The sequence below is a fragment of the Nicotiana sylvestris genome, chromosome 4, assembly GCF_000393655.2.
Source record: "Nicotiana sylvestris chromosome 4, ASM39365v2, whole genome shotgun sequence".
Lineage (NCBI taxonomy): Eukaryota > Viridiplantae > Streptophyta > Magnoliopsida > Solanales > Solanaceae > Nicotiana > Nicotiana sylvestris.
Genome location: NC_091060.1, coordinates 1,765,537 through 1,790,412, shown reverse-complemented (window position 1 = coordinate 1,790,412; position 24,876 = coordinate 1,765,537). Strand labels below are relative to the sequence as shown.

The 24,876-nt window shown below is 36.7% G+C and overlaps 3 protein-coding genes across 3 annotated transcripts; 1 reads left to right on the top strand and 2 right to left on the bottom strand.

Annotated features, from left to right (window-relative positions):
• Positions 1-1,101: 1,101 nt before the first annotated feature.
• On the bottom strand, positions 1,102-4,832 carry LOC104246772 (UDP-URONIC ACID TRANSPORTER 1-like). Its single transcript, XM_009802652.2, has 4 exons — positions 4,172-4,832; positions 3,209-3,329; positions 1,989-2,217; positions 1,102-1,503 (listed from the first exon to the last, which is right to left on the bottom strand). Exons 1-4 carry the CDS (start codon positions 4,707-4,709, stop codon positions 1,357-1,359), a joined length of 1,035 nt encoding a protein of 344 aa, XP_009800954.1. The 5' UTR covers positions 4,710-4,832; the 3' UTR covers positions 1,102-1,356.
• Positions 4,833-8,042: 3,210 nt separating this feature from the next.
• On the top strand, positions 8,043-17,426 carry LOC104232048 (uncharacterized). Its single transcript, XM_070171713.1, has 7 exons — positions 8,043-8,137; positions 13,505-13,560; positions 13,834-14,165; positions 14,704-14,886; positions 15,256-15,402; positions 15,498-15,704; positions 16,164-17,426. The coding sequence occupies exons 2-7, from the start codon at positions 13,524-13,526 to the stop codon at positions 17,025-17,027; spliced, it is 1,770 nt and encodes a 589-aa protein (XP_070027814.1). The 5' UTR covers positions 8,043-8,137; positions 13,505-13,523; the 3' UTR covers positions 17,028-17,426.
• Positions 17,427-18,677: 1,251 nt separating this feature from the next.
• On the bottom strand, positions 18,678-21,955 carry LOC104232049 (uncharacterized). The gene is made up of 5 exons (XM_009785140.2): positions 21,786-21,955; positions 20,376-20,418; positions 20,157-20,248; positions 19,956-20,067; positions 18,678-18,955 (listed from the first exon to the last, which is right to left on the bottom strand). Exons 1-4 carry the CDS (start codon positions 21,849-21,851, stop codon positions 19,957-19,959), a joined length of 312 nt encoding a protein of 103 aa, XP_009783442.1. The 5' UTR covers positions 21,852-21,955; the 3' UTR covers positions 18,678-18,955; position 19,956.
• Between the last annotated feature and the right edge of the window lie 2,921 nt (positions 21,956-24,876).

Genomic DNA, 24,876 nt, shown 5'->3' with positions numbered 1-24,876 from the left:
TTGGTTGAACCATTCAGTACCCGAAGTTCACTGGTCCCACTAATATGATTTGCATCGAGCAGGCCCACTAAGGTGGTAAAATTCTCTTAAGCGAAGGTTCTCTATTCTCTTCGTCTAAATTCATCCACTCATGGAATTTGTTTGTCATCCCAGTCATTCACGACATTTATTTATATTTACTTGTGTTGCTAGGTCTCGACTTCTTCACTAAGATTTTCCCAATAATTTATATGATAGTCTATCCAACCGATTTATTGAATGTCCAAATTTAGAAGCTGTTTGGCCATGAATTTTATTCACTCTTTTCCGGAATAATTTTTCACTTTATTTCACAATCGGTGTTTGGTTATAAAATTTTCAAATTCAACTTGGAGTGGGATTCCAAATTTGAAGTTCTCCAAAACTGTTTTTCAGTTCCATCTTCATAAATTCCAAATAAAGTGCTCTCTTTTCTCCTTTGCATAAAGTATAACCAAACACAACTCCAACATCATAAATTCCAAATAAAGTAAAAAAGGTTTGTAACATATGGCCAAACGCCTACTTATATAAATTCACGGATATATTTATAAACCAAATTAAAGCATAAGGCCCAAATGTGTTCATTCGTCAGTAAAATTATAGTGTACTAGGTTTGGACCACGAAACTGAAAACAGTAACCTTTGACGAAATATTTGGTGAGAGAGAAGTGGTAGAATTACATGTTACTCCAAGCGATGTTACTGTAACTAAAATGTTACTCACTTTAGGAACAAGAAGAGTCTTATAGGCTCGGGGCTTTGGTCTAGTGGCTGGAGTGTAATATGTGATATGTAGATTAGGTGCATGTCACGGGTTTGAAATTTGAATGCTGTCATAGACAAAAGGTCTGGTATTTAAGTGGAAAATGGTAGAGGAGCGAGCTGTCACAAACAAAAGCCTCGTATTTACGTGGAGAAAGGTAGAGAGACAAGAGCGGACCCATTATCCACCAAGTTTCAAACGCATCTTTATAGTTCCTTTACATTCTTTAAGCATAAATGCAGGCCTAACAATCTCATCATCAACAGAAAACTGAGAAAAATGGACAACTAACATAGCACAACCGCAAAAAGATATCAAATAAGACATTAGATTACTTTAGTGTAATAACATCAAGAGTCTGATACAAATCCATACATCCTAACATCTGGATGTAAAGATTGCAGCTGATGAATGAGAACAATCCCCTGACTACCAACCCCTTTTCTATATCCTATCTGTCTACGCGCTACAGCATTGCAGTGGAATCTGTTTTAAGTCTACGATGTCTCTAAACTTCTAGAAACAAAAACTATGGGGCTTCATTGGAGAAGAAACAAAGACCGAATGTCAGCTCATTTGTATCTTCTTTTGGCTTCTCCATAAGCAACAACCCCCATCACAGTCATAGTATAGCCCGCAATTCCAATAAAAGTTACAGGATTTCGGAAAAGAAGTATCGATATAACAACAGCCACAGCGCCTTTTGCATTTCCTAGGACCTACAGAAGTTGACAGAGTATGAAGATGTTTAGGAAGAGTCAAAAGCAATGGATACCACTATTTACTGTGTATATTGATGTAAAATTGCATGAATAATTTCGGAGAAATTACTTACTTCTCGTGTTAGAACTACAACAACAACAACAACAAAAAACACAGTATAATCCCACGAGTGGGGTCTGGGGAGGGTAGTGTGTACGCAGACCTTACCCCTACCTTGAGGTTGAGAGGTTGTTTCCGATAGACCCCCAGGAATCTGGTGTTAGAACTATTTCAGAAAATTAATTGGTTGTGACCTAATATTAAACTCCATTTTATTGCATATTTAACAATATACATAAGGATCTTTTGATAATTAAACAACAGGGGCAGAGCTAGGTTCAGGCAAGGCTGTATTTGAATCCACGAACACTGTTCAAATAGAGCAAAATCGGATTTTTTTTGTTATATACTCCCTATCAAATGCACTGGTATGTTTAGTTACCTGGAGTGTCAACGCACTGGTATGCTTTGTCACCAAAAAGTTCAGCAAATTGGCTCCATATGCCATCGCCGAATTGACCAAAATAAGTAGGCCAAGGTATCTATGTTCTGTTGCAAGTGTCGTAGTAACATCTATCACATTGGGCTCCATTACGAGTGTTGCTGGCAATAAAACTAGAACGGCAATTGGTGACATGTAAAGCAGCAGATTCATTGAGTTCAACTTTTCCCTGTAAAGAGAAGGCAGGTTGGAATGAGCTGGTACAAAGTATCAGCGAAACAAATGCATGAGATAATAACTTCATCAACCAAATACACACGTCAAATGGCTAATTCTATTCCTATTAATCAAGTAAACCTAGGTTAACACTGCTTCAGACCATAAAGGCTTTTGAAGATTCATCTCAAAGGAAGGTGCCCTAATGGGGTCGTTTGGTTGGGAAACAAGTTAATAATTATTATTTATCCCGAGATTAGTTATAGGGCCTCCCATAGGGATTAAAACACTACAATCCCGGGATTAGTTATACCATGATTTTATCCCAATCAAACGTGGGATTAACTCATTTCAAATTTTATCCTGGGATTAATTATCCCTTATCCCTTGTACCAAACGAGCCCTAAATATTTTAACGCTTCATAGATGACTGGTAAAGTTTTGGAGCAGAAGAAGAATCTCAATCTCTAATCAGATACAAAATACCAAACTTTCTATTCTCTTGAATACCATCCTTAGCCAACTCACAAATTCAGAATTGAACAGAAAATGACTAAACTTGAAATAGCTAAGTAGCAAAAGACTAGCAACAACAATAACAACAAACCCAGTGAAATCCCACCAGTGGGGTATGGGGAGGTGTGTGTATGCGAACCTTACCCCTACCTTATAAAGGTAGAGAGGTTGTTCCCGAAAGACCCTCGGCTCAAGAGCAGTGAAAATGAAACAATAGACAAACAATAGCAACGAAGTAGCAAAAGATTAGAGAAGTAGAAAAAGCTGGAAGAAGAAAGATTGTTTAAATGTTGAATTATATTTGCAGTATTATCACCAAGCCCAACCAAAACACAAAAGAATATGCAGTACTGAAACAAAGAAATGACATAAACCTACACCAGAAGGAAATCGGCGCACCCTGTCATCATATACTGTCTCTTATCCTTGGTAATTCTATTCCAAAAGAGCAACATCAGCGCAGATGTTTAGGAAAACAAAATACTTACCCTTCAGAGGAAAGAAGGACGCCCTGAAGAACGGACTTAAACGCTCTAGCAGCAGTTGCACCTATACAATTGATGAATCCATAAAGGTGGAAGCTAGGCTCCCCTGTCATCAATCCACATACTTGTCATTCCATCAGAAAAAACTGATCATGCACTTAAAATTGCTAATAAAGAGGTATCTTATGTAGTTCCCAATAATTTAAATTATAAAAGCAGTTGAAAAAATGTTCGACGTGATGCCTCAACTAACTTTCATGATAGCCTATTCATTACACAACTGTGACTATATTATTAACTATTAACTTTCACATTCCATGAACAAGAACAAAAGTGTCATTACAAGCTATGTTGCTCGAATCCTCCAACAATCCTGCTCTACTGTGTCGGTTTCTCCAAAAAATGAATAACTTTTGGAGGATCCGACACCACCTGGTGGCATTTTTGAAGGATCCGAACAACATAGATTCCAAGTCAGCTTCTTTGAATATCATCAATACAAACTTCAACCAAGTAACATTTTGTTCAAAAAAGCATAATCTTTACGACAATTGAATAGAATTTCACAACAAACGAGATTCTCATTCCAAAGAACGATGACAACAACAACAACAACAACCCAGTAAAATCCCACAAGTGGAGTCTGGGGAGGGTAGTGTGTACGTATACCTTACCCCAACCCCGAGGGAGGGGTAGGGTAATCATAAGCATTATTACTGCTACAAATTCTCAGATCTAACAAATTTGCACTAGCAAGAGTTAACCTTCAAAGAATTTTTTTTAAATGTTAAACAACCAAAGATTTCTCAAGATCCCAAAAAGCTCATAATTAGATTTCTCTTTCTTCAAAAATTTAAATCAAGAACAGATCAAACCAAATAAAACACAAAACTAACAAAAAAAAACTAACAATTGATCCAAAATTAAAGATTCAAACTTTAAGTAAAAAATATTAAATTTATAAACATACCCCACTTGCAATAACAACACCAGCAACCACAGGAACAAGACAACCATAAGTAATCCAAGCTTCCCTCTTCAGTGTTATCAAATAAGCAAACAATGCAGTAAAAAATGGTGTTGTAGCACCCACAGCTTGATTAAAAGAAACAGGTAAATATCTTAAAGAAATATTACCACCTACTACAGACCCACAAAAGACAATACTAAGTGTAGCAATTCTAAAAAACTGAGATCTTGATTTAATCCTTTGAAAAGGTACAATCTTTAAGAAAACAATTGAGACATAACTAAGAACAGCACAAGCTGACATATGACACATAGTTAAGAAAATTGGGAAAGAGAAACCATAATTGGAAAGTAAAAGTTTGTTTAAAAGGAGGACACCAATGTTTGATGAGTACCAGAAAATTATAAGTGAGGTAATGAAAAGTGCTTGTTTTTCTGATTGTGTTGTGGACATTGTTGTGGGGGTGGTAAAGGGGGTGGTGGGGTGGTGTTGGAATTTGTGTTGAGGAAAAGAGGTTGTTGTTGTTTCATTCATGGAATTTGAAGGTTTGATGTGAATGTATATTTGAGTTTGTGTTTCTTGATTTGTTGTGACATGATTTAATTTTGTGTAAAGAGGGTAGCTTTGGTTTGATTTGTGGGTTTTTTGTGTGTTTGGGAACTGTTGTAGGGATGTGTGAAACTGACAGAAATTGAAAATATGATTTGTCATTGTGTGACTTTTGTCCTTCCCTCTTCTGACCCTAACATTCCTAAATATAATTATTTTTTAACTATGTGATATTTGAGGTAGATGAGTCTTGGGGTAACTTACAAAGTCGTTGCTGCCATGTGATCAGGAGGCCACGAGTTCGAATCGTGAAAATAACCTCTTATAGAAATGCAGGGTAAGACTGCATACGATAAACCCTTGTGGTTTGGCCTCTCCCCAGACCTCGCGCATAGTGGGATCTTTGAAGGAGGGAGCTTTGGCGTAACTGGTAAAATTGCTGCCATGTGACTCTAAAAATAACACGGTCTAGCTAGTTTTCGAACTGGTCATTCAAAAATAGCTAGCGTTTGCCAAGTCATTGAAAAATAGTCATTATTTTGCTGTAACAGAGACCGGTCCAGCATAATATATTAGAGTTCGGTGCACCTGTGTATGAACTTTCAGCATATATATTATGCTGGACCGGTATACTTTGCTGGTTCTAGTATAATATACTGGATACTGGAGCACCGGTGCACTAAACTCCAGTATATTATGCCGGACCGGTATATTATACTGGAACTCCAGTATATTATGCTGGAGTATTTTTCGGATTTTGAACAGTGTTTTCGTTCAGATTTATCTTTACATGAAAAATGGCTAAATTTCGATTACTTTTAAAACTGTGGCTGTTTTTGAATGACCACTTGTAAATCTGGCTATTTTTGAATTTCTCACCATGTGACCAGGAGGTCACGGGTTCGAGCCGTGCAAACAATCTCTTGCAAAAATGCATGGTAAGGTTGCCTACAATAGACCCTTGTGCTTCGACCCTTCCCCGGACTCCGTGCATAATAAGAGTTTAGTGGACCGAGTTGCTCTTTTATGTGATATTTGAAATTTTATCGTTAATTCAAATTCGGTTTGTGTATAACTCATCAAGGGAAGAAGGCTTCCTATCAAGAGTTTTTTTTTATTATTCGAGCTCGAATACAAGACCTAAGAAGGGATCATATCTATTTCATCACGTTATTTTGAAGATTATGATTATTCCTTACATGTATTAAATCCATAACTATACATCAACAAAGAGGGCGGCATAATAGTTGAAAACTTCCCAATCTTAACTATAGGTCTATGGGTTCGTGCCTCGAAATACAAAATCCCTCGGCATAAAGTTAGAGGCGGATCTAGAATTTAAATTCTATGGGTTTAGCCTTTAAAGTTCTTAGTATTTAATTCAATATAGGCCGAAAGTTATGGGTTCCTATTCACCATTTATTTTAATTTCAATGAATTTTTGCATATAAATTTGTGCTTCGCGATAAAAGTTATGAGTTCAATTAAATCCGTTGTTATATGACTACATCCGCCTCTGCATAAAGTATATCTTTCTTAGGGAATTTACACGATGCGAATCGGATTAGCCAAACAATCAACTTCGAGCATCGAATATAGTTAAAGAAAATAATAAATAAATATTATAATTTTATTTGTCAAACAGGAAGAAAACATATTTTTGACTGTTTACGAGAATATGCTATTTATAGCATGTGCATGTGAAAGTGCAGAAAAGAATATTGGTCCTTGTTAGGAAGTGATGAGAAATATACTTTTTAAGGAAAGTATTATTCTCAATCCAATATCTATAAAAATGACATTCGTTTGGTACGAGGGATAATGAATAATTAATCTTGAACTTAAATTTGATATAGTTTATCTCACGTTTGGTTGGGATAAAATCGTGATATAACTAATATTGGAATTGTAGTATTTTTTATCCCTATGAAATAATTGAATAACTAATCCCGAGATAATAACTTATTTCTCACCCAAACGACCCCCGAAGGTAAAGTTACCACTCCAAAAGTTTTGATTTGTGACTCTTGCAAATAACTTTTAAGTCTAGAACCAATGAGTAAAGCAAGAATTAGTTTCACAATAGCTTATCTGAAAAAAATGTTAAGTCTTTTTTATAGTTGTATCTTACTATTATTGAAAAATGGGAAGGTTTTTTATTACAACAACAACGATGTACCTAGTGTAGTCCCACAAGTACGATTTGAAAAAAATAATGTATACGCAATCTTATTCTTATATTGTAAAGTTAACGAGCCTGTTTTTGATAGACTTTCCGTTCGAAAAAAAACATATAAAGAAAATAAATCACGTAATGGGAAGCATTAACAACAACAAGAAAATAAAAAAACCAAAATAAAAGAAACAACAAATAGTATTATAAATCTAAGGATAGAAAATATAAGAATACACTAGTACTATAAGTATAAAAAAATAATACATGTATGAAAATTGTCTTTATCAAAATATTAAAAAGATCAAATCAATTAAAGAGCAAGATTAATAGGTTATCATAGGTGTTGGAAAAAAAAGAAGGAAATAAATGAAACACTACCTCTCATAAAAAAAATACGAGGTACTGTTTTTAAATTTTTTCTGTGAAAATAGCACGAGCTAGCTAGTTTTCGGATTGATAATTGAAAAATAGCCAGCATTGACAAAGTCATTGAAAAATAGTCACTATTTTACTGTAACACGGAAAGTTCCAGCATGTGCACCTCTTTATTAACTTACAACATATTATATTGGAACTCCAACACACTGAAAGTTCTAGCATAATATACTGGAGATTAGAGTACTTGTATATGAACTTCCAGTATATTATGCTGGAATTCCAGTACATTATGATGGAAGTTCACATGTAAAAAATTCGAACTCCAGTATATTGTGTCGGAATATTTTTCGGATTTTGAACAGTGTTTTCGTTCAGATTTATCTTTACATGAAAAGTAGCTAAATTTCGATTACTTTTGAAATTGTGCATATTTTTCAATTACCACTTGTAAATCTGACTATTTTTTAATTTCACCCATTTTTCTTTTTCTTTTTCTTTTTTGGCAAGATCAAACGTCAGCATAAGTGGGGCCCTCTAATCCGGTTTTAAGGAATCAGATAGTGGACCCAATAATTCCCCTAAATCTTCCACGTCACAAATATTCACCAATTCCCATTTTATTAGCCCTTAAACTTTCACTTATTTACAGTCATACCCTTCCTACTCTCTCTATACGCTATACTAAGCATTATTTAGCTCTGTAAAAATCACCATTCTTAGCATTTTCCATTTCTTCTACCTCACTACCCACCCACCCCCACCCCCACCCCACCCCCCTCTTCTTCTAATTTTTTTTGGGGTTTTAAAACCCTTTACCCCATTTCATTATTGGGTTTACAAATGCTTATAGAATTTTCAGGTATTTCGTTTTTACTACGTTACACATTTCGTATTATTAGCTACATTTTGAACTAGTTTTATTTCCTCTTTATTTTCTATTAATACGATTTTGCGCATGCTTTACTGAAAAGTGTTAGTTGTTTTGTTTCATTAAGTTTGTTTAACAGTTTTCTGCAAAACGAGAATTTTTTTTGGTTTTGTTTATGCATGTTTAAGGGTTCAAAATTTTGTATATAGACAAATCTATATTTCAGTATGTTTCTTGTTTTGAGATGGTTTTTTCATGAACATATTTTAGTTTGTGTTTTTGAGGTGGGTGTCTGAGTTTTTTTTTTTTTTTGGGGGTGGGGGGTGAGGATACTGTAGAGGACGAGGACAGGGGGTGAACATCACCATATTTTTTGGTGTATCCTGATTCAAGCCCTAGAAAACCCACTCTGTGGGGGGGGGTTGGGGGGGGGGGGGCGGCGGTCGACTTTAGTCCTCCTGCCAACGGGACTCAATTCCTGGAGCTCGAACCCCACACCTCTAGTTAACTCTTTGGTGGGCAGAGTTACCCGATACCTTTGCTGTGAAAGGTAGCAGGTACTCGGTGGGATAGTAAGGTGTGGACAAGTTGGCCTGGACACCACTGCCATTGAAAAAAAAGATAGATGAGTTAGAATTTCGAATTAGTACTTGAATTCTATTGTATTTGTTAGTTTCATTGTATAAATAGTAGTAAATAATCCTAATCCCATATGTACATATGTATTAGCAGTAGGACATGTATTGTATATATAGGGCTCATTGTATCATTATCATTATCAATCAATAAGATTTTTCTCCCGTGCATTCTCACATGGTATCAGAGCAATCATGAGATATTTATTGCTGTGCATAAATTCCAGCGACTCCGGGAAGAAAGGAAAAAAAAATATAGCCTTTTTCCGGCAAAACAGTACTGTCCGTAGAAAAAGTTCATATCCATTAGCGCTGCGCAAAAAACCAACACCACCACGAGATAGATCATCTTCCGGCGACCAAACCCTAAAAATTTCTCCGGCAGAAACCCTTCCATGCGCCCTCACGCGCCGCCGGGAGAATATTTTCCGGCAAGTCTCCGACCTGACGCGCCGGCGCGTGAGGCTTCTTCCGGCCATTTTTTGGCTGAGCTTCTTCAGCACAGCCTGGTCGAACAGCAATTCCGAGTCCATTGGTACTATTTCCGACATATTTCGACAACTTTGGAATTTTCCGGCGAGCTATAGTGATTTTTCCGGCGTGAACAGTGATCTTCAGCAATTTTTTGCTTTTTCCGGCATGATATTATAATGGAATTTGTACACTCACAATCCGTTGGATTAAATGCAATAAATCCAATCCATATTGTTTCTTTACCTGAATATATTGAGTTGCTTCAGTACAAAGCACGTAAACATACATCTTTTGGATTAACCTCCGTTGTTCCAACAAATAGTAGCATGACTGGTGTCTCCCAATCTTCACCTTCTGAGTCTTGGGTTATTGATTTAGGTGCATCTGATCATATTTCTGGTAACAAATCTCTTTTCACTAGTATCTCATATTCTCAATCTCTTCCAACAGTCACAATGGCCAATGGGTCTCAAGCCATGGCAACGGCAATAGGTCAAGCAAGTCCACTTCCTTCCTTACCTTTAAACTCAGTTCTTTATGTTCCTGGTAGTCCTTTTAATCTCATAGCCGTTAGTCGCTTAGCCAAATCAGTTAAATCTGCTGTTTTATTTCTTGATGACCTTGTTTTCATACAGGAACGCAGTACAGGACGGATCATTGGTACCAAACGTGAATCAGATGGACTTTATTACCTTATCCTTGCAAAATCACATGGACTCGCATCTTGTCTTCCTCCAATAACTTCTCCCGTTACTGATTCACCAAATTTATTACATAAACGGTTAGGACATCCCAGTTTGTCAAAACTTCAGAAAATGGTACCTGGCTTATCTCACTTGTCCACTCTAGAGTGTGAGTCGTGTCAGCTCGGTAAGCATACCCGCTCCCATTTCCCGCGGCGTCTTGACAATTGAGCAGAGTCACCTTTTACTTTAGTCCATTCAGATGTTTGGGGTCCTAGTCGGGTTAGTTCTACCTTAGAATTCCGCTACTTTGTCAGTTTCATTGATGATTATTCCAGGTGCACTTGGATATTTTTGATGAAAAATCGATCTGAGTTGTTTTCTATTTTCCAGACCTTCCATGCTGAAATTCAAAATCTATTTGGGGTTTCTATCCGCACATTTCGTAATGATAATGCCCTAGAGTATTTGTCTTCCCTATTTCAGCAGTTTATGAACTCCCATGGGATTATTCATCAAGCATCTTGTCCGTACACATCCCAACAAAATGGGATAACTAAAAGAAAGAATAGACAATCTTATTGAAACTGCTCGTACCCTACTCATACAATCTCATGTTCCACTGCGTTTTTGGGGATGCAGTTCTTACATCTTGTTATCTTATTAATCGTATGCCATCTTCAGCTATCCAAAATCAAGTTCCATTCTCTGTCCTGTTTCCCACTTACCTTTGTTCTCTCTTCCACCTCGTGTCTTTGGGAGTACGTGCTTTGTTCATGACCTTACTCCAAGAAAAGATAAGTTAGCTTCTTGTGCTCTTAAGTGCATATTTCTGGGTTACTCGAGAACGTAAAAGGGATATCGATGTTATTCTCCTGACCTTCAGCGATTTCTTATGTCTGCTGATGTTACCTTTTCTTGAAACCCAATCATACTTCACAGGTCCAGTTAATCACTTAGATATTTCTGAGGTGCTACCTGTTCCTTCTTTTGGAGATTCAGACCCTATCTCCTATTCATCTTCCTCCATAGCTCCACCGCCTACAGTTCCAGTTACAGCTCCACCACCTATAGCTCCAGTGTCACCACCGAGTCCAGTGCCACCACCTAGTCCAGTTCCACCAACTATAGCTCCAGTGCCACCACCTAGTCTAGTTCAACCTTCTACAGCTCCACCACTCCTGACTTACCATCGTCGTCCGCCCCTAGCATCAGGCCCAGCTGGTTCACGTCCTGCACCTGACCCTGCTAATACTGCGGACTTATCTCCTCTTAATCAACTGATTGCACTACGAAAAGGTATACAGTCCACACTTAATCATAATCCTCATTATATCGGTTTAAGTTACCATTGTCTCTCATCATCACATTGTACATTTGTGTCATCTTTGTCCTCTGTTTCCATCCTAAGTCTACAGGTGAAGCATTGTCTCATCCCGGATGACGACAGGCTATGATTGACGAGATGTATGCTTTACATACGAGTAGTACTTGGAAGCTTGTTCCTCTTCCTTCAGGTAAATTGACTGTTGGTTGTCGTTGGGTGTATGCAGTCAAAGTTGGTCCAGATGGCCAGGTTGATCGACTTAAGGCTCGTCTTGTTGCCAAAGGATATACTCAGATATTTGGACTCGATTACAGTGATATTTTCTCTCCCGTGGCTAAAATTGCATCAGTCCGCCTTTTTCTATCCATGGCTGTTGTTCGGCCTCTCTATCAGTTGGATATTAAGAATGTTTTTCTACACGGTGACCTTGCGGATGAGGTTTATATGGAGCAACCACCTGGTTTTGTTGCTTAGGGGGAGTCTAGTGGCCTTGTATGTCGGTTAAGCCGGTCCCTCTATGGTCTAAAGCAGTCTCCTCGAGCCTGGTTTGGTAAGTTCAGCACAGTTATTCAGGAGTTTGGCATGACTTGTAGTGAAGCTGATCACTCTGTATTTTATCGACATTCTGCTTCAAATCTCTGTATTTTTTTGGTCGTTTATGTTGACGATATTGTTATTATCGGCAATGATCAGGATGGTATTAGTAAGTTGAAGCAACATCTCTTTCAGCACTTTCAGACTAAGGATCTGGGTAGATTAAAGCATTTTCTGGGTATTGAGGTCGTTCAATCTAGCTCAGGTATTGTGATCTCACAACGGAAGTATGCCTTAGATATTTTTGAGGAGACAGGAATGACAGGTTGTAGACCTTTTGACGCTCCGATGGATCCGAATTCTAAACTTCTGCCAGGACAGGGGGAGCCTCTTAGCAATCCTGCAAGATATAGGCGGTTGGTTGGTAAATTAAATTACCTCACAGTGACTAAACCTGACATTTCCTTTCCTGTGAGTGTTGTGAGTCAGTTTATGGATTCTCCCTGTGATAGTCATTGGGATGCAACCGCATTCTTCGATATATAAAATCAGCTCCTGGCAAAGGCTTATTGTTTGAAGATCGAGGCCATAAGCAGATCGTTGGATACCAAGATGCTGATTGGGCAGGATCACCTTCTGATAGACGTTTTACGTCTGGATATTGTGTCTTAGTAGGAGGAAATTGGTGTCTTGGAAGAGCAAGAAACAGAATGTGGTTGCTCGGTCTAGTGCAGAAGCAGAATATCGAGCAATGGCTATGGCCACATGTGAGCTAATTTGGATCAAACAGTTGCTCAAGGAGTTGAAATTTGCTGAGATTAGTCAGATGAGACTTGTGTGTGATAATCAAGCTGCTCTTCATATTGCGTCAAATCCAGTGTTCCATGAGAGAACTAAACACATCGAGATTGACTGTCACTTTGTTAGAGAAAAGATACTCTCGGGAGATATTGCTACAAAATTTGTGAAGTCGAACGATCAGCTTCACCAAGTCTCTCACTGGTCCTCGTATTAGTTATATATGTAACAAGCTCGGTACATATGATTTATATGCACCAGCTTGAGGGGAATGTTAGTTTCATTGTATAAATAGTAGTAAATAATCCTAATATCATATGTATTAGGAGTAAGACATGTATTGTATATATAGGGCTCATTGTATCATTGTCATTATCAATCAATAAGATTTTTCTCCCGTGCAGTATTCACTGAGTTGATGATCTCACAACATTTTAGAATGTTCAGATAATTTCTATATGTAATAGAAAGAAAAGAAGAAGAAAATAATTTCTCTGTGATATTTTGTGGTTGACTAAGCTTTAACATTGTTATAGTAAAATGCTACATTAATTTTCCTTTTCTTTTTCTTTTTAGACAGTACTAGAGTATCGTCGGTGTACAATATATGCGATACTTCTAACAAATTTCAGTTCATGTCTTCAATATTTTGAAGCTTTCACCCATGCTATGCTGCCTTTAATTTTAAATGAAGCAGCATTCATTACACATATCCTGATTTACAGGAGATACTTTGGAGTTGCTTTCGATATAGAAACAAATCTTCTTTTCCAGGGGATTTGGTCGTAGTGTAATATGATTTGTCTTAGACAAGTAGTCATGTAACATAGCTTATATTTAGTGGAAGATGTATTCTCTTAAATTAGGAAATGTAATTGTGATCCTCTGTTTTTTGTCTCTCATACAGGGTAAATTTTCTTAAAGAGATGGATTTGTTATTCTGGAGTTCACCTTACTGTCAAGGTTTGTATAATTATTATATTTTGATGAGTGGACTGCCTACTTATTTTAACCTTACTAGTTTTCAGGTTTGTTTGGTAGAAGCAGCGTTGAAGTGGACATACTGTTCCTTTTGGTTTAAGCACTAATTTATTTTTTTCTTCATATTAATTAACTCTCGTATTTGTATATTTTCTTGACAAGTCTATCAGATCTTTTATTTTAATAAACCTGGTTTCCTTTCGATCAATGTACATCTAACTGACTTCATTTTTTTCTATCGATTTGCGTCGACAGACATTATAGAGGAAAATGCCTTAAACGAGAAATGTTGTCTGCAAGTGCTGGAGATGCTCATTGCAAAAGCTGATGCAGAAATTGCTGAACTTAAAGATGATATAGTGATGCTACAGAGCCAACTAGCCTGCACTGATGAAAAATGGTCTGACATGTGCTTTGCTGCTTTAAATAAAAAGATGGATCATCTCGATAGTTTGATAACGACCTTGAAACATAAAAATGTCCAAGTTTCTGGTGTCCACTTGCTAACAAATAGAAAGCCCCCAGAGAGAATTCATGAGATATTAGAGAGACTGCTGAGAAATTTCTTTTCTCCACGAGACGAGCAGGTTTGGTCTCAGAACATTGACTTGTTTTTATCTAATATTGGATTCGATGGCTGTTTTTATTGTTTTCCATGCAAGATTGCTTAATTACTGTTGTTCTTAAGATAGGTATTAGTAACTTACTGGATGCACATGAGCATTGCTGTTTCACATGAAACTTTTGGAATTTAATCTGATTCTTAAAATTGAAAATCTAAAGAAGGAAAACAATGGCTGTTAAATGAAGACAATTGTTGAATTTATATCTACTAATAATCATTGAACTTACAGTTAAGGGGTCGTTTGGTTCAGTTTTGGATATCCCATGGGATTATCTATCCCACCTCCTATATGGGATAGCGAATACCACCATTCTGGTATAAAATTTATATTGGTATTAGGCTATTACCTATTAGCTAATACCAAAACCAAACATGGGATAACTATAATCGCAGATTTTATACCGGGATTGATATCCTTATCCCGGTAACCAGACGACCCCTAAGTAGTTGGTTGAGACTACTCTTGAATTTCCACATGACTTCTGTTTTGAAATCAACAGCCTGCAAACTCTAGCCTTGGAAGTTCAAAGCTAGCTGCAGCAGGCCTTATAAAAGTTGAAGCAACGGACTACCACGATTTAAAGGATAATGAGACTTTACAAATAAACGTGGGTGTCGCTGTCCAGGCCATTGTTACAGTCCAGACACCATCTGCGGTTCAAGAAAGAAATCATCAAGAAGCAGTAAGTGCTTATTATTTCTCTTTGTTCCACTAAAAGAATAGCAAAATGCAAGAAAATTTAAACCAAGGAAATAGTGTAACTTTACAGGTTCTCCCAGTCTGGAATTGTGGGTGCCATAAGTGTGCAGGATTTCAGCCATTTAGGATATACTGCATAAGTTTATCAGATAAATATCTCTATGGCTACTTCTCATATTTTTGTGAGTCTATAACTAATATTTGAAGACCGCTCACTGGTACCTCTAAGGGCTTTATATTCTCATGGAAGTAGTATTTGTAATGAATGCGTTTCAGCTCTCCCGTTGCATCAATTTCCCATCTTAACTCGTCCAGTTCACTGGATTTTTATCTTTTCTCAAACAATGAACAGGATGCGCATACAATCTCCAAACCTTCCAATACAAAGGCTTTTGGTCATGCTAGTGATGATTCCACTATGAAGGATTTGAACAAGTGTGATATTCCCAGAAAGCCGATCAATGCAAGCAATAGAGAATATCCTTCACATCTCAACAATGTACTTATAAATCTTCTGGGCAAATTTGTTCATATAAGGTTACATACCGATCTAGATCATTCAAATAACCGGTTATGTTATCTTGTCTCTTGCAGAAGCAGTTTGCATGTGTTGTTTTAAAGAGTGTGAGCACGAAGTCTCTAAAAGACAAAACTCATTCTTGTGGAACAACAAAGAGGAAGATCAACATATCAGAAGATATCTTTGAAGATAAATTGATGCAACAAAGTTCTAATGATGAAAGGGTAATCATAAATTCATCTCCACAAGTCGAGGAAACAAGCAATGGAAAAGGACCTAAGGTTGGGAAATATCTTCCATTTGCTTTAGTGTGCTGTAACAGTATTCAAACAGGCTAGAAGTCTTATTTTTCAAAGATGTACCGCCTGAATGTAGACTCTTATATCAGCATTTAGCCTATATTAAAAAGAGGAAAAGCCAGGGGCAATCTATAGCTTAGAGAGTGAGCTACGGGCACAGTCTGTGGCTTCGGTACTTGTAGAGTCATTCGAGTCTGTATATCTATTCATTCAACCATGAGAGCTTCATGTGTCAACCTAACATGTTCTAAATCACAGTACAACAACTAAAGATCTTCAAAGCAAGTTTTACAATTTAGGGGTTTCAAATCTCAGTTTAAGCGTGTCACTCTTGGCCTTCTCATTGTAATTATAGAAAAGAAATTATGACCTCTCGAAATTTTTATCGAGTGCTTATTTAAGATTTTTCCATCTAAAAGGGGGTTAATGTTGTTTTGACAGCTTGATGGATCAATTCTGAAGACCAGTCTAATTGCTGTAAAACAAGAACCCAAAGAATACAGAGATGAACAGACACAGAATGGAGGGAAGGCTGGTCAGACAAGAGAAAAACACACCTCAAGTCAATTGGTAATGGAAAAAAAGACGGGTGCAAAATCTTTTCTTGGATTAAAGGGAGAAGAAAGAAGCACGTCACTGGAAAAAGTCAAAGGTAAAGTGCAAGAGAAGCGACCCCCGCAAAGTCAAGTACTTACCATACATAAATCTGACTCAAAGTTGTTCCTGAAACTAGAAGGTCAGAGGCTGAACGTCAAATGGAACTTACCTCCAGAAAAGACTAAAGAGCCATGTCTTGCCGAGGAATTAGGATTCAAGACAATTTCTGGTGTAAAACTCAAGAGGCAGTGGAAAATTGGAAGTACTCAGAAGAAGAGAGGTGATGAGTCTGGAGACGAAACAATCAAGGAAAATATGTTACTACTCGGTGGAGCCAAAGGAACTGGTGATCTTCCAGAGATCAGTTCAACTTCTTTGACTCAATTGAAGAAGAGAAGGATAACGAGTTCTAGAGGACCAGTCCTCCAAGAGAATGAGAATTTGAGAGACTTTCAGAATAGGTTGGTAAAATCACATGACAGATCAAATCCAAGTCTTCAAGTCATTAAAGTTGAGAATGTCAAACCTCTTGCTTCCACAGCATTCATTGTTCCAAAACCACACGTAGCAGATCTAAAATTTATGACACTCAATCAACTCAAGGCCGTGGCAAGGCAACTGAATCTGGGCAGGGTATATACTCTTTGCAAAGCTGAGCTGCAAGAAGTCCTTCACTTTACGCTTCTAGGTAAAGGCCGGTCAAAATAGAAGCGATCTCTATATCCTCTTTTTGTTTGGATATTCTCAAATGAAACATAACAGAATCGTTTACAAGTTCTTTTGAGAAGAAAAGGAGCTCTCTATGAGAAAAAGGCGATACTAGCAAATGATGTTCATATAACCAACTGTACAGAGAAACGAAGTTTTGCTTATATAAAGAACAGATACATGAGAAAGAATATAGAAAAAGTTGATTCTAGGAATCATTATAGCCAAGTTCTTCCCGGAAGGCTTTACTATTTTTGTTGATAATTACCCTTCTTTTGGTACTGAAATGATCATTACCCTGGTAATCAAGAGCTGAGTTTCAATTGTTGCTTAGTTTGCTAATTGAGCCTGGCATGTTGCAGCTGCTTTTCTCTATAAATACAGTCGGACCTCTCTATAACAGCATCATTATATAACAGTCATTCACTATAAAAGTTGAGTTTTTTATGGAACCAATTTTCATATTATGTTATAGTATATGTTCTCTATAACAATACTTTGTTATAACCGGTAAAAAAATTCGTAACGAATGAGGCTGTTATAAAGAGGTGTGACCGTATAGTGTTAATATGTAGGTTCTGATATTGTTAATACTTGGGCTGGTGTTGCTTTTCATTTTATTGAACTTGGCCACTATATATAGTTCTGCAGAAACATTGTTGTAGTAATCAAACATTTGAATTCTAGTTCTTCTATTCTGATATGCTGTATATTATTGTTAGGCGCAGACATGTGACATCAGATAACTGTTGGGGGTCGTTTGGTATGAGGTATAAGAAGGTATAAGGGTGGTATAAAAATTTAATACCACCTTAATACTCTGTTTGGTTAGCAAACCAGGTATAAATTATTCCGGTGTTAATTTTAACATTGGGATAACTTATACCTTATAGAAGGTGGGGTAATTAGCACCGGTATAACTTATACCTTCTTCTTAGAAATTATGTCATTGTCATTCTTAATACAACATACCAAACAATGAATAAACAACAATCTCAGCATAACGACCCCTTATAGTTCTCCTTTATGAAAATGTTCAAAAAATAATGAGAAGAATTCAACTTTTTATACAAAATTTCCTGTGTTATTTAAATTACACATTCTATATCCTGTCAGTGTTGAATAACTTCTATATTTCTTGTTTAACTATAATTCACGGATTAGGTTCACCTAACATAGTATAATTTCGATAAGCCATTTGAATTTACTAAATGTTAGTAATAGAAATGAGCATAATTAAGTTAAGACCTGAGTCTTAATATCCACGGATGGTAAGAGATAGACAACTAAAAAGCTTCTCTTTTTTGGGTTTTAATTGAATATTGTAACCGAGAAATTCTCGATGCAAACTAAGTCAATACTAAGCCTGCATCTCTATCCTTCGCTTAAATACTAGGTTTTTGTCGCAACAGAGTTCGAACTCGTGATGTGCGTCTAATGCATCTCTATCCTTCGCTTAAATACTAGGTTTTTGTCGCAATAGAGTTCGAACTCGTGATGTGCGTCTAATCCACACATCATGCACTGTGTTCTTACCACTAGTCCAAAGTCCTAAGAGCATTTTGGTTGAACGTTTATGCCAAAAACTTGAGCAGATTTTGCAGAAGTTTTCGAGTTTTCGAACATAAACGACATCTAAACAGTTTGATGTGCCACTGGAAAAAATTTGATATAGCATGAATTAAAAACAGCAGTTACAATAGAAGTTCAGACGTCCTCAAATGTTCGTATATGCATAAAAACATATTCCACAATTTTCACACTTAATTCTACCTTTTTCCTTCAAGCTCATGTACTAAAGAATCAACAGTTTAAAATAAATCCTTTGCTAGCATGCAAGACATGCAACTAACTTATGGAAGTAAAATAGCTAACATCCTGGAACATGTTTGGGACCAAGATCAAACTGTAGCTTTAGGAAGAACAACCTGCGATAAGGGAAAAAATCACGACACATTAGCACGATGAGGAGTATAAGCTAGTTCAGCTTAAGATATTTTCAAGCAAACGAGAACCTATTGATAGTATCATTGACGTGGGATGCCTTGTGCACCGGACTGCCCTTTATACGCGTGCAACTATCTTGACAGTAGCAAAGACAGGGCAACTTGCACAAAGTCTATTTTCCAACTCTTCGTGGCTCTTTACGAATGTGGTGTCTGAGCTAACTTGCGCACATTTCGACTATTTCACATGGTACTGATACAAATGTGGGTAACTCTGCCACCTTACAATTCTTCTGTCTCTATTGGAATTGGAACCCTAGTCCCTCATAGTTCTCATATCACTTTATCGACCACTAACCCACACCTTTGGAGCTTGGGTGGTCTAGTCTCCAACTTACTATCCAAAAAATTGCTTATTTTACAATTTGATTTGTGATTAACAAAAATGAAATTTAGCCCTGGTCCTGAGTCACATTAATAATAATTACAAGTGTGCATTTTTTTCATTACAGAGGGAGCATATACATGCAGTTGCTCAGTTTTTGACTTACTGCTAGCGGCAAAGGCAAAAGAATGTTGAAATATGTGACCGTCTCATCTAAAAACTTAAACTCTTAAAGAGAGAACATTTTATTTTACTTAATTAAGTTTTCAACATATCTCCGCACGCGGAGCCTAATTCTTTTTCATAGGTCAAGCACGTGGATATTCTTTTTCTTTTTTTTTATAATGGATGGCGGTGAGACTTGAACTCAGGACCTATGTGTGTTCTAATATAAATGTCGGGGTTATGTGATCATCTCATCTAAAAGCTTAAGTTCTTAAAGAGAGTTCATTTTTATTTACTTTAATTACATTTCAACAAAGATTATGTAATAACTTGTGGATATCACGTGTATATAACCTCCGGAAGCAACAACAACAATACCCAGTGATTTCCCTGGGGTCTGGGTAAGCACTATAGCAGTAAAAAGTTTTATACCTCACTTCGACGCCAACTTGCTAAGAGCCTCCTCTAGGTTTCGAACTAGATGTTTGATTTGATATTTGAGCTTTGCATTCTCTGAAGTTCGTTCTTCCACCTGTTTATGTGCCTGAAATAAATTTAAGAAAAAAAATCAATCTTTAATTTGCACCAACACTGTTTTCGAAAAGGATGCAGAATTGAAATCCAAATCTCCACCTTTTCTTTTTCTGCTTTGAGCTCAGCTGTAACATCTTTCAGTTTTGACTGGAGTTCAGCAACTGTTCTCTCTAATTCCTCAATTCTAGAATCTGAAGAACCACCAAAATGCACATAAACATGAAAAAGCACCAGAGTCCTCCTTAGGTTTACACAGATGGGAAAACTTATGAATTAGAATCATTAATAAGTGGAGATAGAATTGAAGGCTTCACCAACCTGTCTTACTAGCAACTGAAATTTCAAGTCTTGCCAATCGTTCCTTCATTCAATGAAAATGTCTTTTAGCATATAATGATCGTAAAATGAGACAAAATTGCACACACAACAACAACAACAAAAAACTAAGTGTAATTCTGGAGAAAACACACATGTACATAAATATGTAAATGTAATTAATCTATTAGGTGTTTTCTCTTAGAAGCAGCCGTTAAGAATGTAAACACCTAATTTAGGATAGAATCTCAATGGATACCTATAGACTCTAGCCATATGTTCGTAAACTGTTGGAGGAGCATAATTAGAAAGTGTCCTAAATTCTTCTAGAAAAATCATTGGGATAACTGTGTTAGCTATTAGCTTAGGCAGTTCCTACTTCCTAGTGCATACCATGGAACAGTCAGTATAACTGTATAAGCCTTCAGGCAGTAACTTCAAATCCAATCTTCATTGGAAGAAGAACATAATCTATGACACTGACTTTAAGATGCACAAATGCCAAACGATGGATACAACTACACTATTTGAGCAAAAGCTATTAATTTAATAGATTTACTGATACAAATACAATGTTTGAGTAAAAGCTACGGGGTTCGCCCCAACCTATAGCCGGGCTACTAACTCCGCCCCTGGTCGGCTATATAAATACTCACTCTCCAGTTAAGCTCAACTCATGTTATTATCATACCAATAACGTGTGTCACGTCACAACGATAGCCAATGGCGCGAAGCTACTGTGCGCTGGATTATGACTAAACGCCTCTAAGTTACATGTATTATGAGGATTCATCATGAATTGACAAATTTGCAAACCAACTGCAACCTTTGTCCTTTCCGAGCTGGGGAGTGGCAATACGAGCAAGCTCACTCGGGCAAAGTTTTTGCAGAAAACTATTTTTTCCAATGGACCAAATAAGGGGGAAAAGGGCATTAATACTAAAGTATAACAGCATAAGTTGAACTCCAGATAACAATGAATACAACTAAAGCAAAGATTTATATAAGCTCAAAATATAACAAAAGAAAGGCAGCCCGGTGCACTAAGTTCCCGCTATGCGCGGGGTCCGAGAAAGAGCCGGACCACAAGGGTCTATTATACGCAACCTTAACCTGCATTTCTGCAAGAGGGTGTTTTCACGGCTTGAATCCTTGCCCTACCGGTCACATGGCAACAACTTTATAAGTTACACCAAGGCTCCCTTCTCATAATATAACAAAATTGAAAGAAAATTCAAAACCCAAAAATCATTAAATCTATCAAAAGGAAAGCATAGAACTTTCACATTTATATCCATTAAAACATTAGATCCTATAGAAGGGAAAAAGCACAAAACTTGAACAAAAACAACACTGAACAAGAAATACAAATTATATTAAAAAATTGATGTAAGAATGAGTTGAGATTAAAACCTCAGCCTCTGAAGCTCTGTGGTAAAAGGGTTTTAAGGTTTCTTCTAGATTATTTGAATCCGCCATTTTCTGTTAAAAAATCAAAGCGCCGTAGCTGAGGGAGACTTTGCAAATCAGCTTTCTAAGAAACGTATTAGCCAATAGAATGTTGCCTTTTTAGTAAGAGGAATATTGTTCCAAATTTTTTTTTTGGCTTTTATACTTATGTATGTTATACACCTATAATAGCATTTGACATTTAAATATATTTTGATTGTTATAGACAAAAATTATCCAAAAACTAATTTTTTTATTTTATAATATTATATATAAAAGATTAATAAAATATTTAAGTTCAAAATCTCAACAGATATAAATATTTCATGAATTAATTGCTAAAGAAATCTAATACATTATTAAAAAATTCTTAACTAAACGCACAAATATTTAACTCTAAGGCACACAATTAAAAAATATGAATAGATTGTGTTTACATATTACATCTTCAATATAAGATATATCATGTGTACATCTTTAAATAAAAAAAGAATGATATGCATATTTTCAAAAAATATAAATAGACCTTTTAAGTATCTTTTGACATTTTTCTAATGCAAGATATATTGTTGCGACCAAAAACACTCACGCAAGTGCACGTGATCGTCAAGTAATAGAGTAGTGAGTAGAGTATCGTTCCCACGAAGACTTATGATTAACTGTTGACTGATTCAAACCCAATTTCTTTATCTACCCAAGAGGTTGTTCACAAAAGAGAGATGTAATTGTTTTACTACTTAAACTATAAATAATTAATCTAACTAAAGCAAGTAACCAAACGAATAGCAATTTCGAGTAACAAACAGTAGGAGATGATATTCCAGGGTCACGGGCATAGTTAACAATCGTGTTGTGTTCTTGGCTTAGAATGACTAATCAATTTATCTGGGTTATTCATTGACAGGGTTGATATTACTCATAAGAATCTGTCGAGTTCTTACTCGCCTATTCAAGTCAACTCAATGCCTATATGTCTATGGAATTAAGATTAACAAGAACGCATTTACAATTCCTGTATTTCAGCCAAGCGAGACAATTAGGTATGTGTCTATCCCAATTGCGAATCCGTTCCCCGAGACCCGGGTTTAAGAGCTTGCTCTATTTAATTCTATATGCAATCTAAAGTTTCCACTTTCGAGTTCAACTATAGATTCGTAGATAGTATTTCACTGTTAGCTACTCAGCAAAATAATTCAACGCAGAATTAAATAAACAACCCAATATGATAAACCCACTTTGTCAAATTAAACTCCAAACAACAACATTCATGTTTTACCCATGACCCCAGAACAATGGGTCTTAGCCACTCATACTGGTGTTCATCCCAAATAAGTTCAATTTCATCACAAAATAGCAAAAACAAGAGAAGAAAAGAAGAACTTGATGGTCAAAACTCCTCCTTGCCTCTTGCCTCTCTATTTCTTGCACTAAACTATGAAAACCTTGATGATTTAACCTTGGGCGAGCTTGACTTTATATAGGTTAAGTGAGTTTCTCTCTAAATTTCCAATTTTACCCCTAAATAACGTTTTTCTGGACCGGACACGCGTGAGCTCGCGCGTTTCTTCGAGCATGATTCTGTCTCGGCTTTTCTTACGCGCGAACTCCTGCGCGCCTTCGCGCGTTTCTTCGCGCACCTGGAGCTTGATTTCGTCCATTTTTTTATCTCGTCCTTGCGCGCACTCAACTCCGAAGGGTTGTTCTTGCTCATAAATCATTCCAATATCCTCTTGAAAACATCATATAGGCTCCTCATCCTGCAATGTATACATATCACAATTAAAGCCTATTTTTCATCAATTAACCATAATATGTCACTGGAATATAATCAAGCGGAAGCATAAACAATAGCTAAATCATCTAGATTTCGCCTATTATCAACACCCCACACTTAATTCATTGCTAGTCCTCGAGCAATCAACTATACTCTCTAGAGAATCCTTCACTCAACCATTTCCCTTAACGCATTACACCTAGAACAATGTACATGTATTACGCCTAGCAGTGAACAATCCTAGCCTCAAAGTCGACTCTCAAGTGCCATGCAATATTCACACTTCCTCAAAGTACTCTACACAGAAGTCAAGACTTGCTTTTCCGTCACGAATCATATGCCCTCATAATCACATCAACAAAAACTGAGTTCAATCCACCACATTCAATTCATATCCTCACATATATCAAGGAAATCACTCACTCTCACAAAAGAGGTCACATGCATGCAATTGGTACCATAAGCTTGCCCTTAATGTAAATCTCTACTAATGTAGGCTAGCTCGATCCAAAATCAATTAGGACCTTTTCATGGTTGTAATGTGGGCTAAGGGACGGGTAAGATGTATTTAGGAATAGTGACTCAACCCCTAAGCACTTTAACACATCACATGAGCAATTTTTAGCACAAATTCTTCAACCCACTTCTCATTCACACACAATATCATCCCACAAATACTCCTTTCTTCTTTAAGCACTCTATTAATTCATTCCCACTAGCTGGAACAAGACACAATGTAATCATCTTTTTTTTCCAGTTTATTTTTCTTGTCACTTAATTTCTGCTAGTGGTGTATTCGTTTACAATAATAGTGCACCTTTCATTCTTTTATTGGTTCCACTCAAAAGTCACCCCACACTTATTTCCTTCTTACTTCTTTTAGCGCTCCTCTCACAATTGAAGTGCTTTAAGAGGTAAAAGGATCGAAACAATGTCAATTAAGAACAAAATGGTATAGGCTTGTAATACGGGTGCCAAACAAAAGTCTAAAGGCTCAAAAGGGTTAACTAGGGACAAATTTTATTTGTGATAAGCAATTAAGCTCAAAAAGGTCAAAGAAAGCCTAACATCATTTTTCAAACCGAGCATCACCTAAAATTTCGCTTCAACTCACATACCGGGCAAGTTCTAGACACAAGTACAATACATGGACTACACAAAACTCACCACACATGGCATAAGACTCATTCCAGATCAGCTCATCAAGACACTCCATTAAGAGCATTCAATTCAGTAACAAACATACAAATTAAGGCACTTTCAGTGAGATTCAACAATTAG

What these genes read in the sequence shown, in the direction of transcription:
- LOC104246772 (XM_009802652.2), bottom strand. Translation starts at nt 4,709, where the DNA reads ATGAATGAAACAACAACAACCTCTTTTCCTCAACACAAATTCCAACAC. An exon ending in TGTTATTGCAAGTGGGGTAT is followed by an intron (nt 3,330 to 4,171) that starts GTTTATAAATTT and finishes TGGAATGACAAG; the next exon opens with TATGTGGATTGATGACAGGG. An exon ending in CCAGTGCGTTGACACTCCAG is followed by an intron (nt 1,504 to 1,988) that starts GTAACTAAACAT and finishes CAACTTCTGTAG; the next exon opens with GTCCTAGGAAATGCAAAAGG.
- LOC104232049 (XM_009785140.2), bottom strand. Translation starts at nt 21,851, where the DNA reads ATGGCGGATTCAAATAATCTAGAAGAAACCTTAAAACCCTTTTACCAC. An exon ending in ACAGAGCTTCAGAGGCTGAG is followed by an intron (nt 20,419 to 21,785) that starts GTTTTAATCTCA and finishes CATTGAATGAAG; the next exon opens with GAACGATTGGCAAGACTTGA. An exon ending in TTCAGTTGCTAGTAAGACAG is followed by an intron (nt 20,249 to 20,375) that starts GTTGGTGAAGCC and finishes GTGGTTCTTCAG; the next exon opens with ATTCTAGAATTGAGGAATTA.
- LOC104232048 (XM_070171713.1), top strand. Translation starts at nt 13,524, where the DNA reads ATGGATTTGTTATTCTGGAGTTCACCTTACTGTCAAG. An exon ending in TTTCTCCACGAGACGAGCAG is followed by an intron (nt 14,166 to 14,703) that starts GTTTGGTCTCAG and finishes TGAAATCAACAG; the next exon opens with CCTGCAAACTCTAGCCTTGG. An exon ending in ATCCTTCACATCTCAACAAT is followed by an intron (nt 15,403 to 15,497) that starts GTACTTATAAAT and finishes TGTCTCTTGCAG; the next exon opens with AAGCAGTTTGCATGTGTTGT.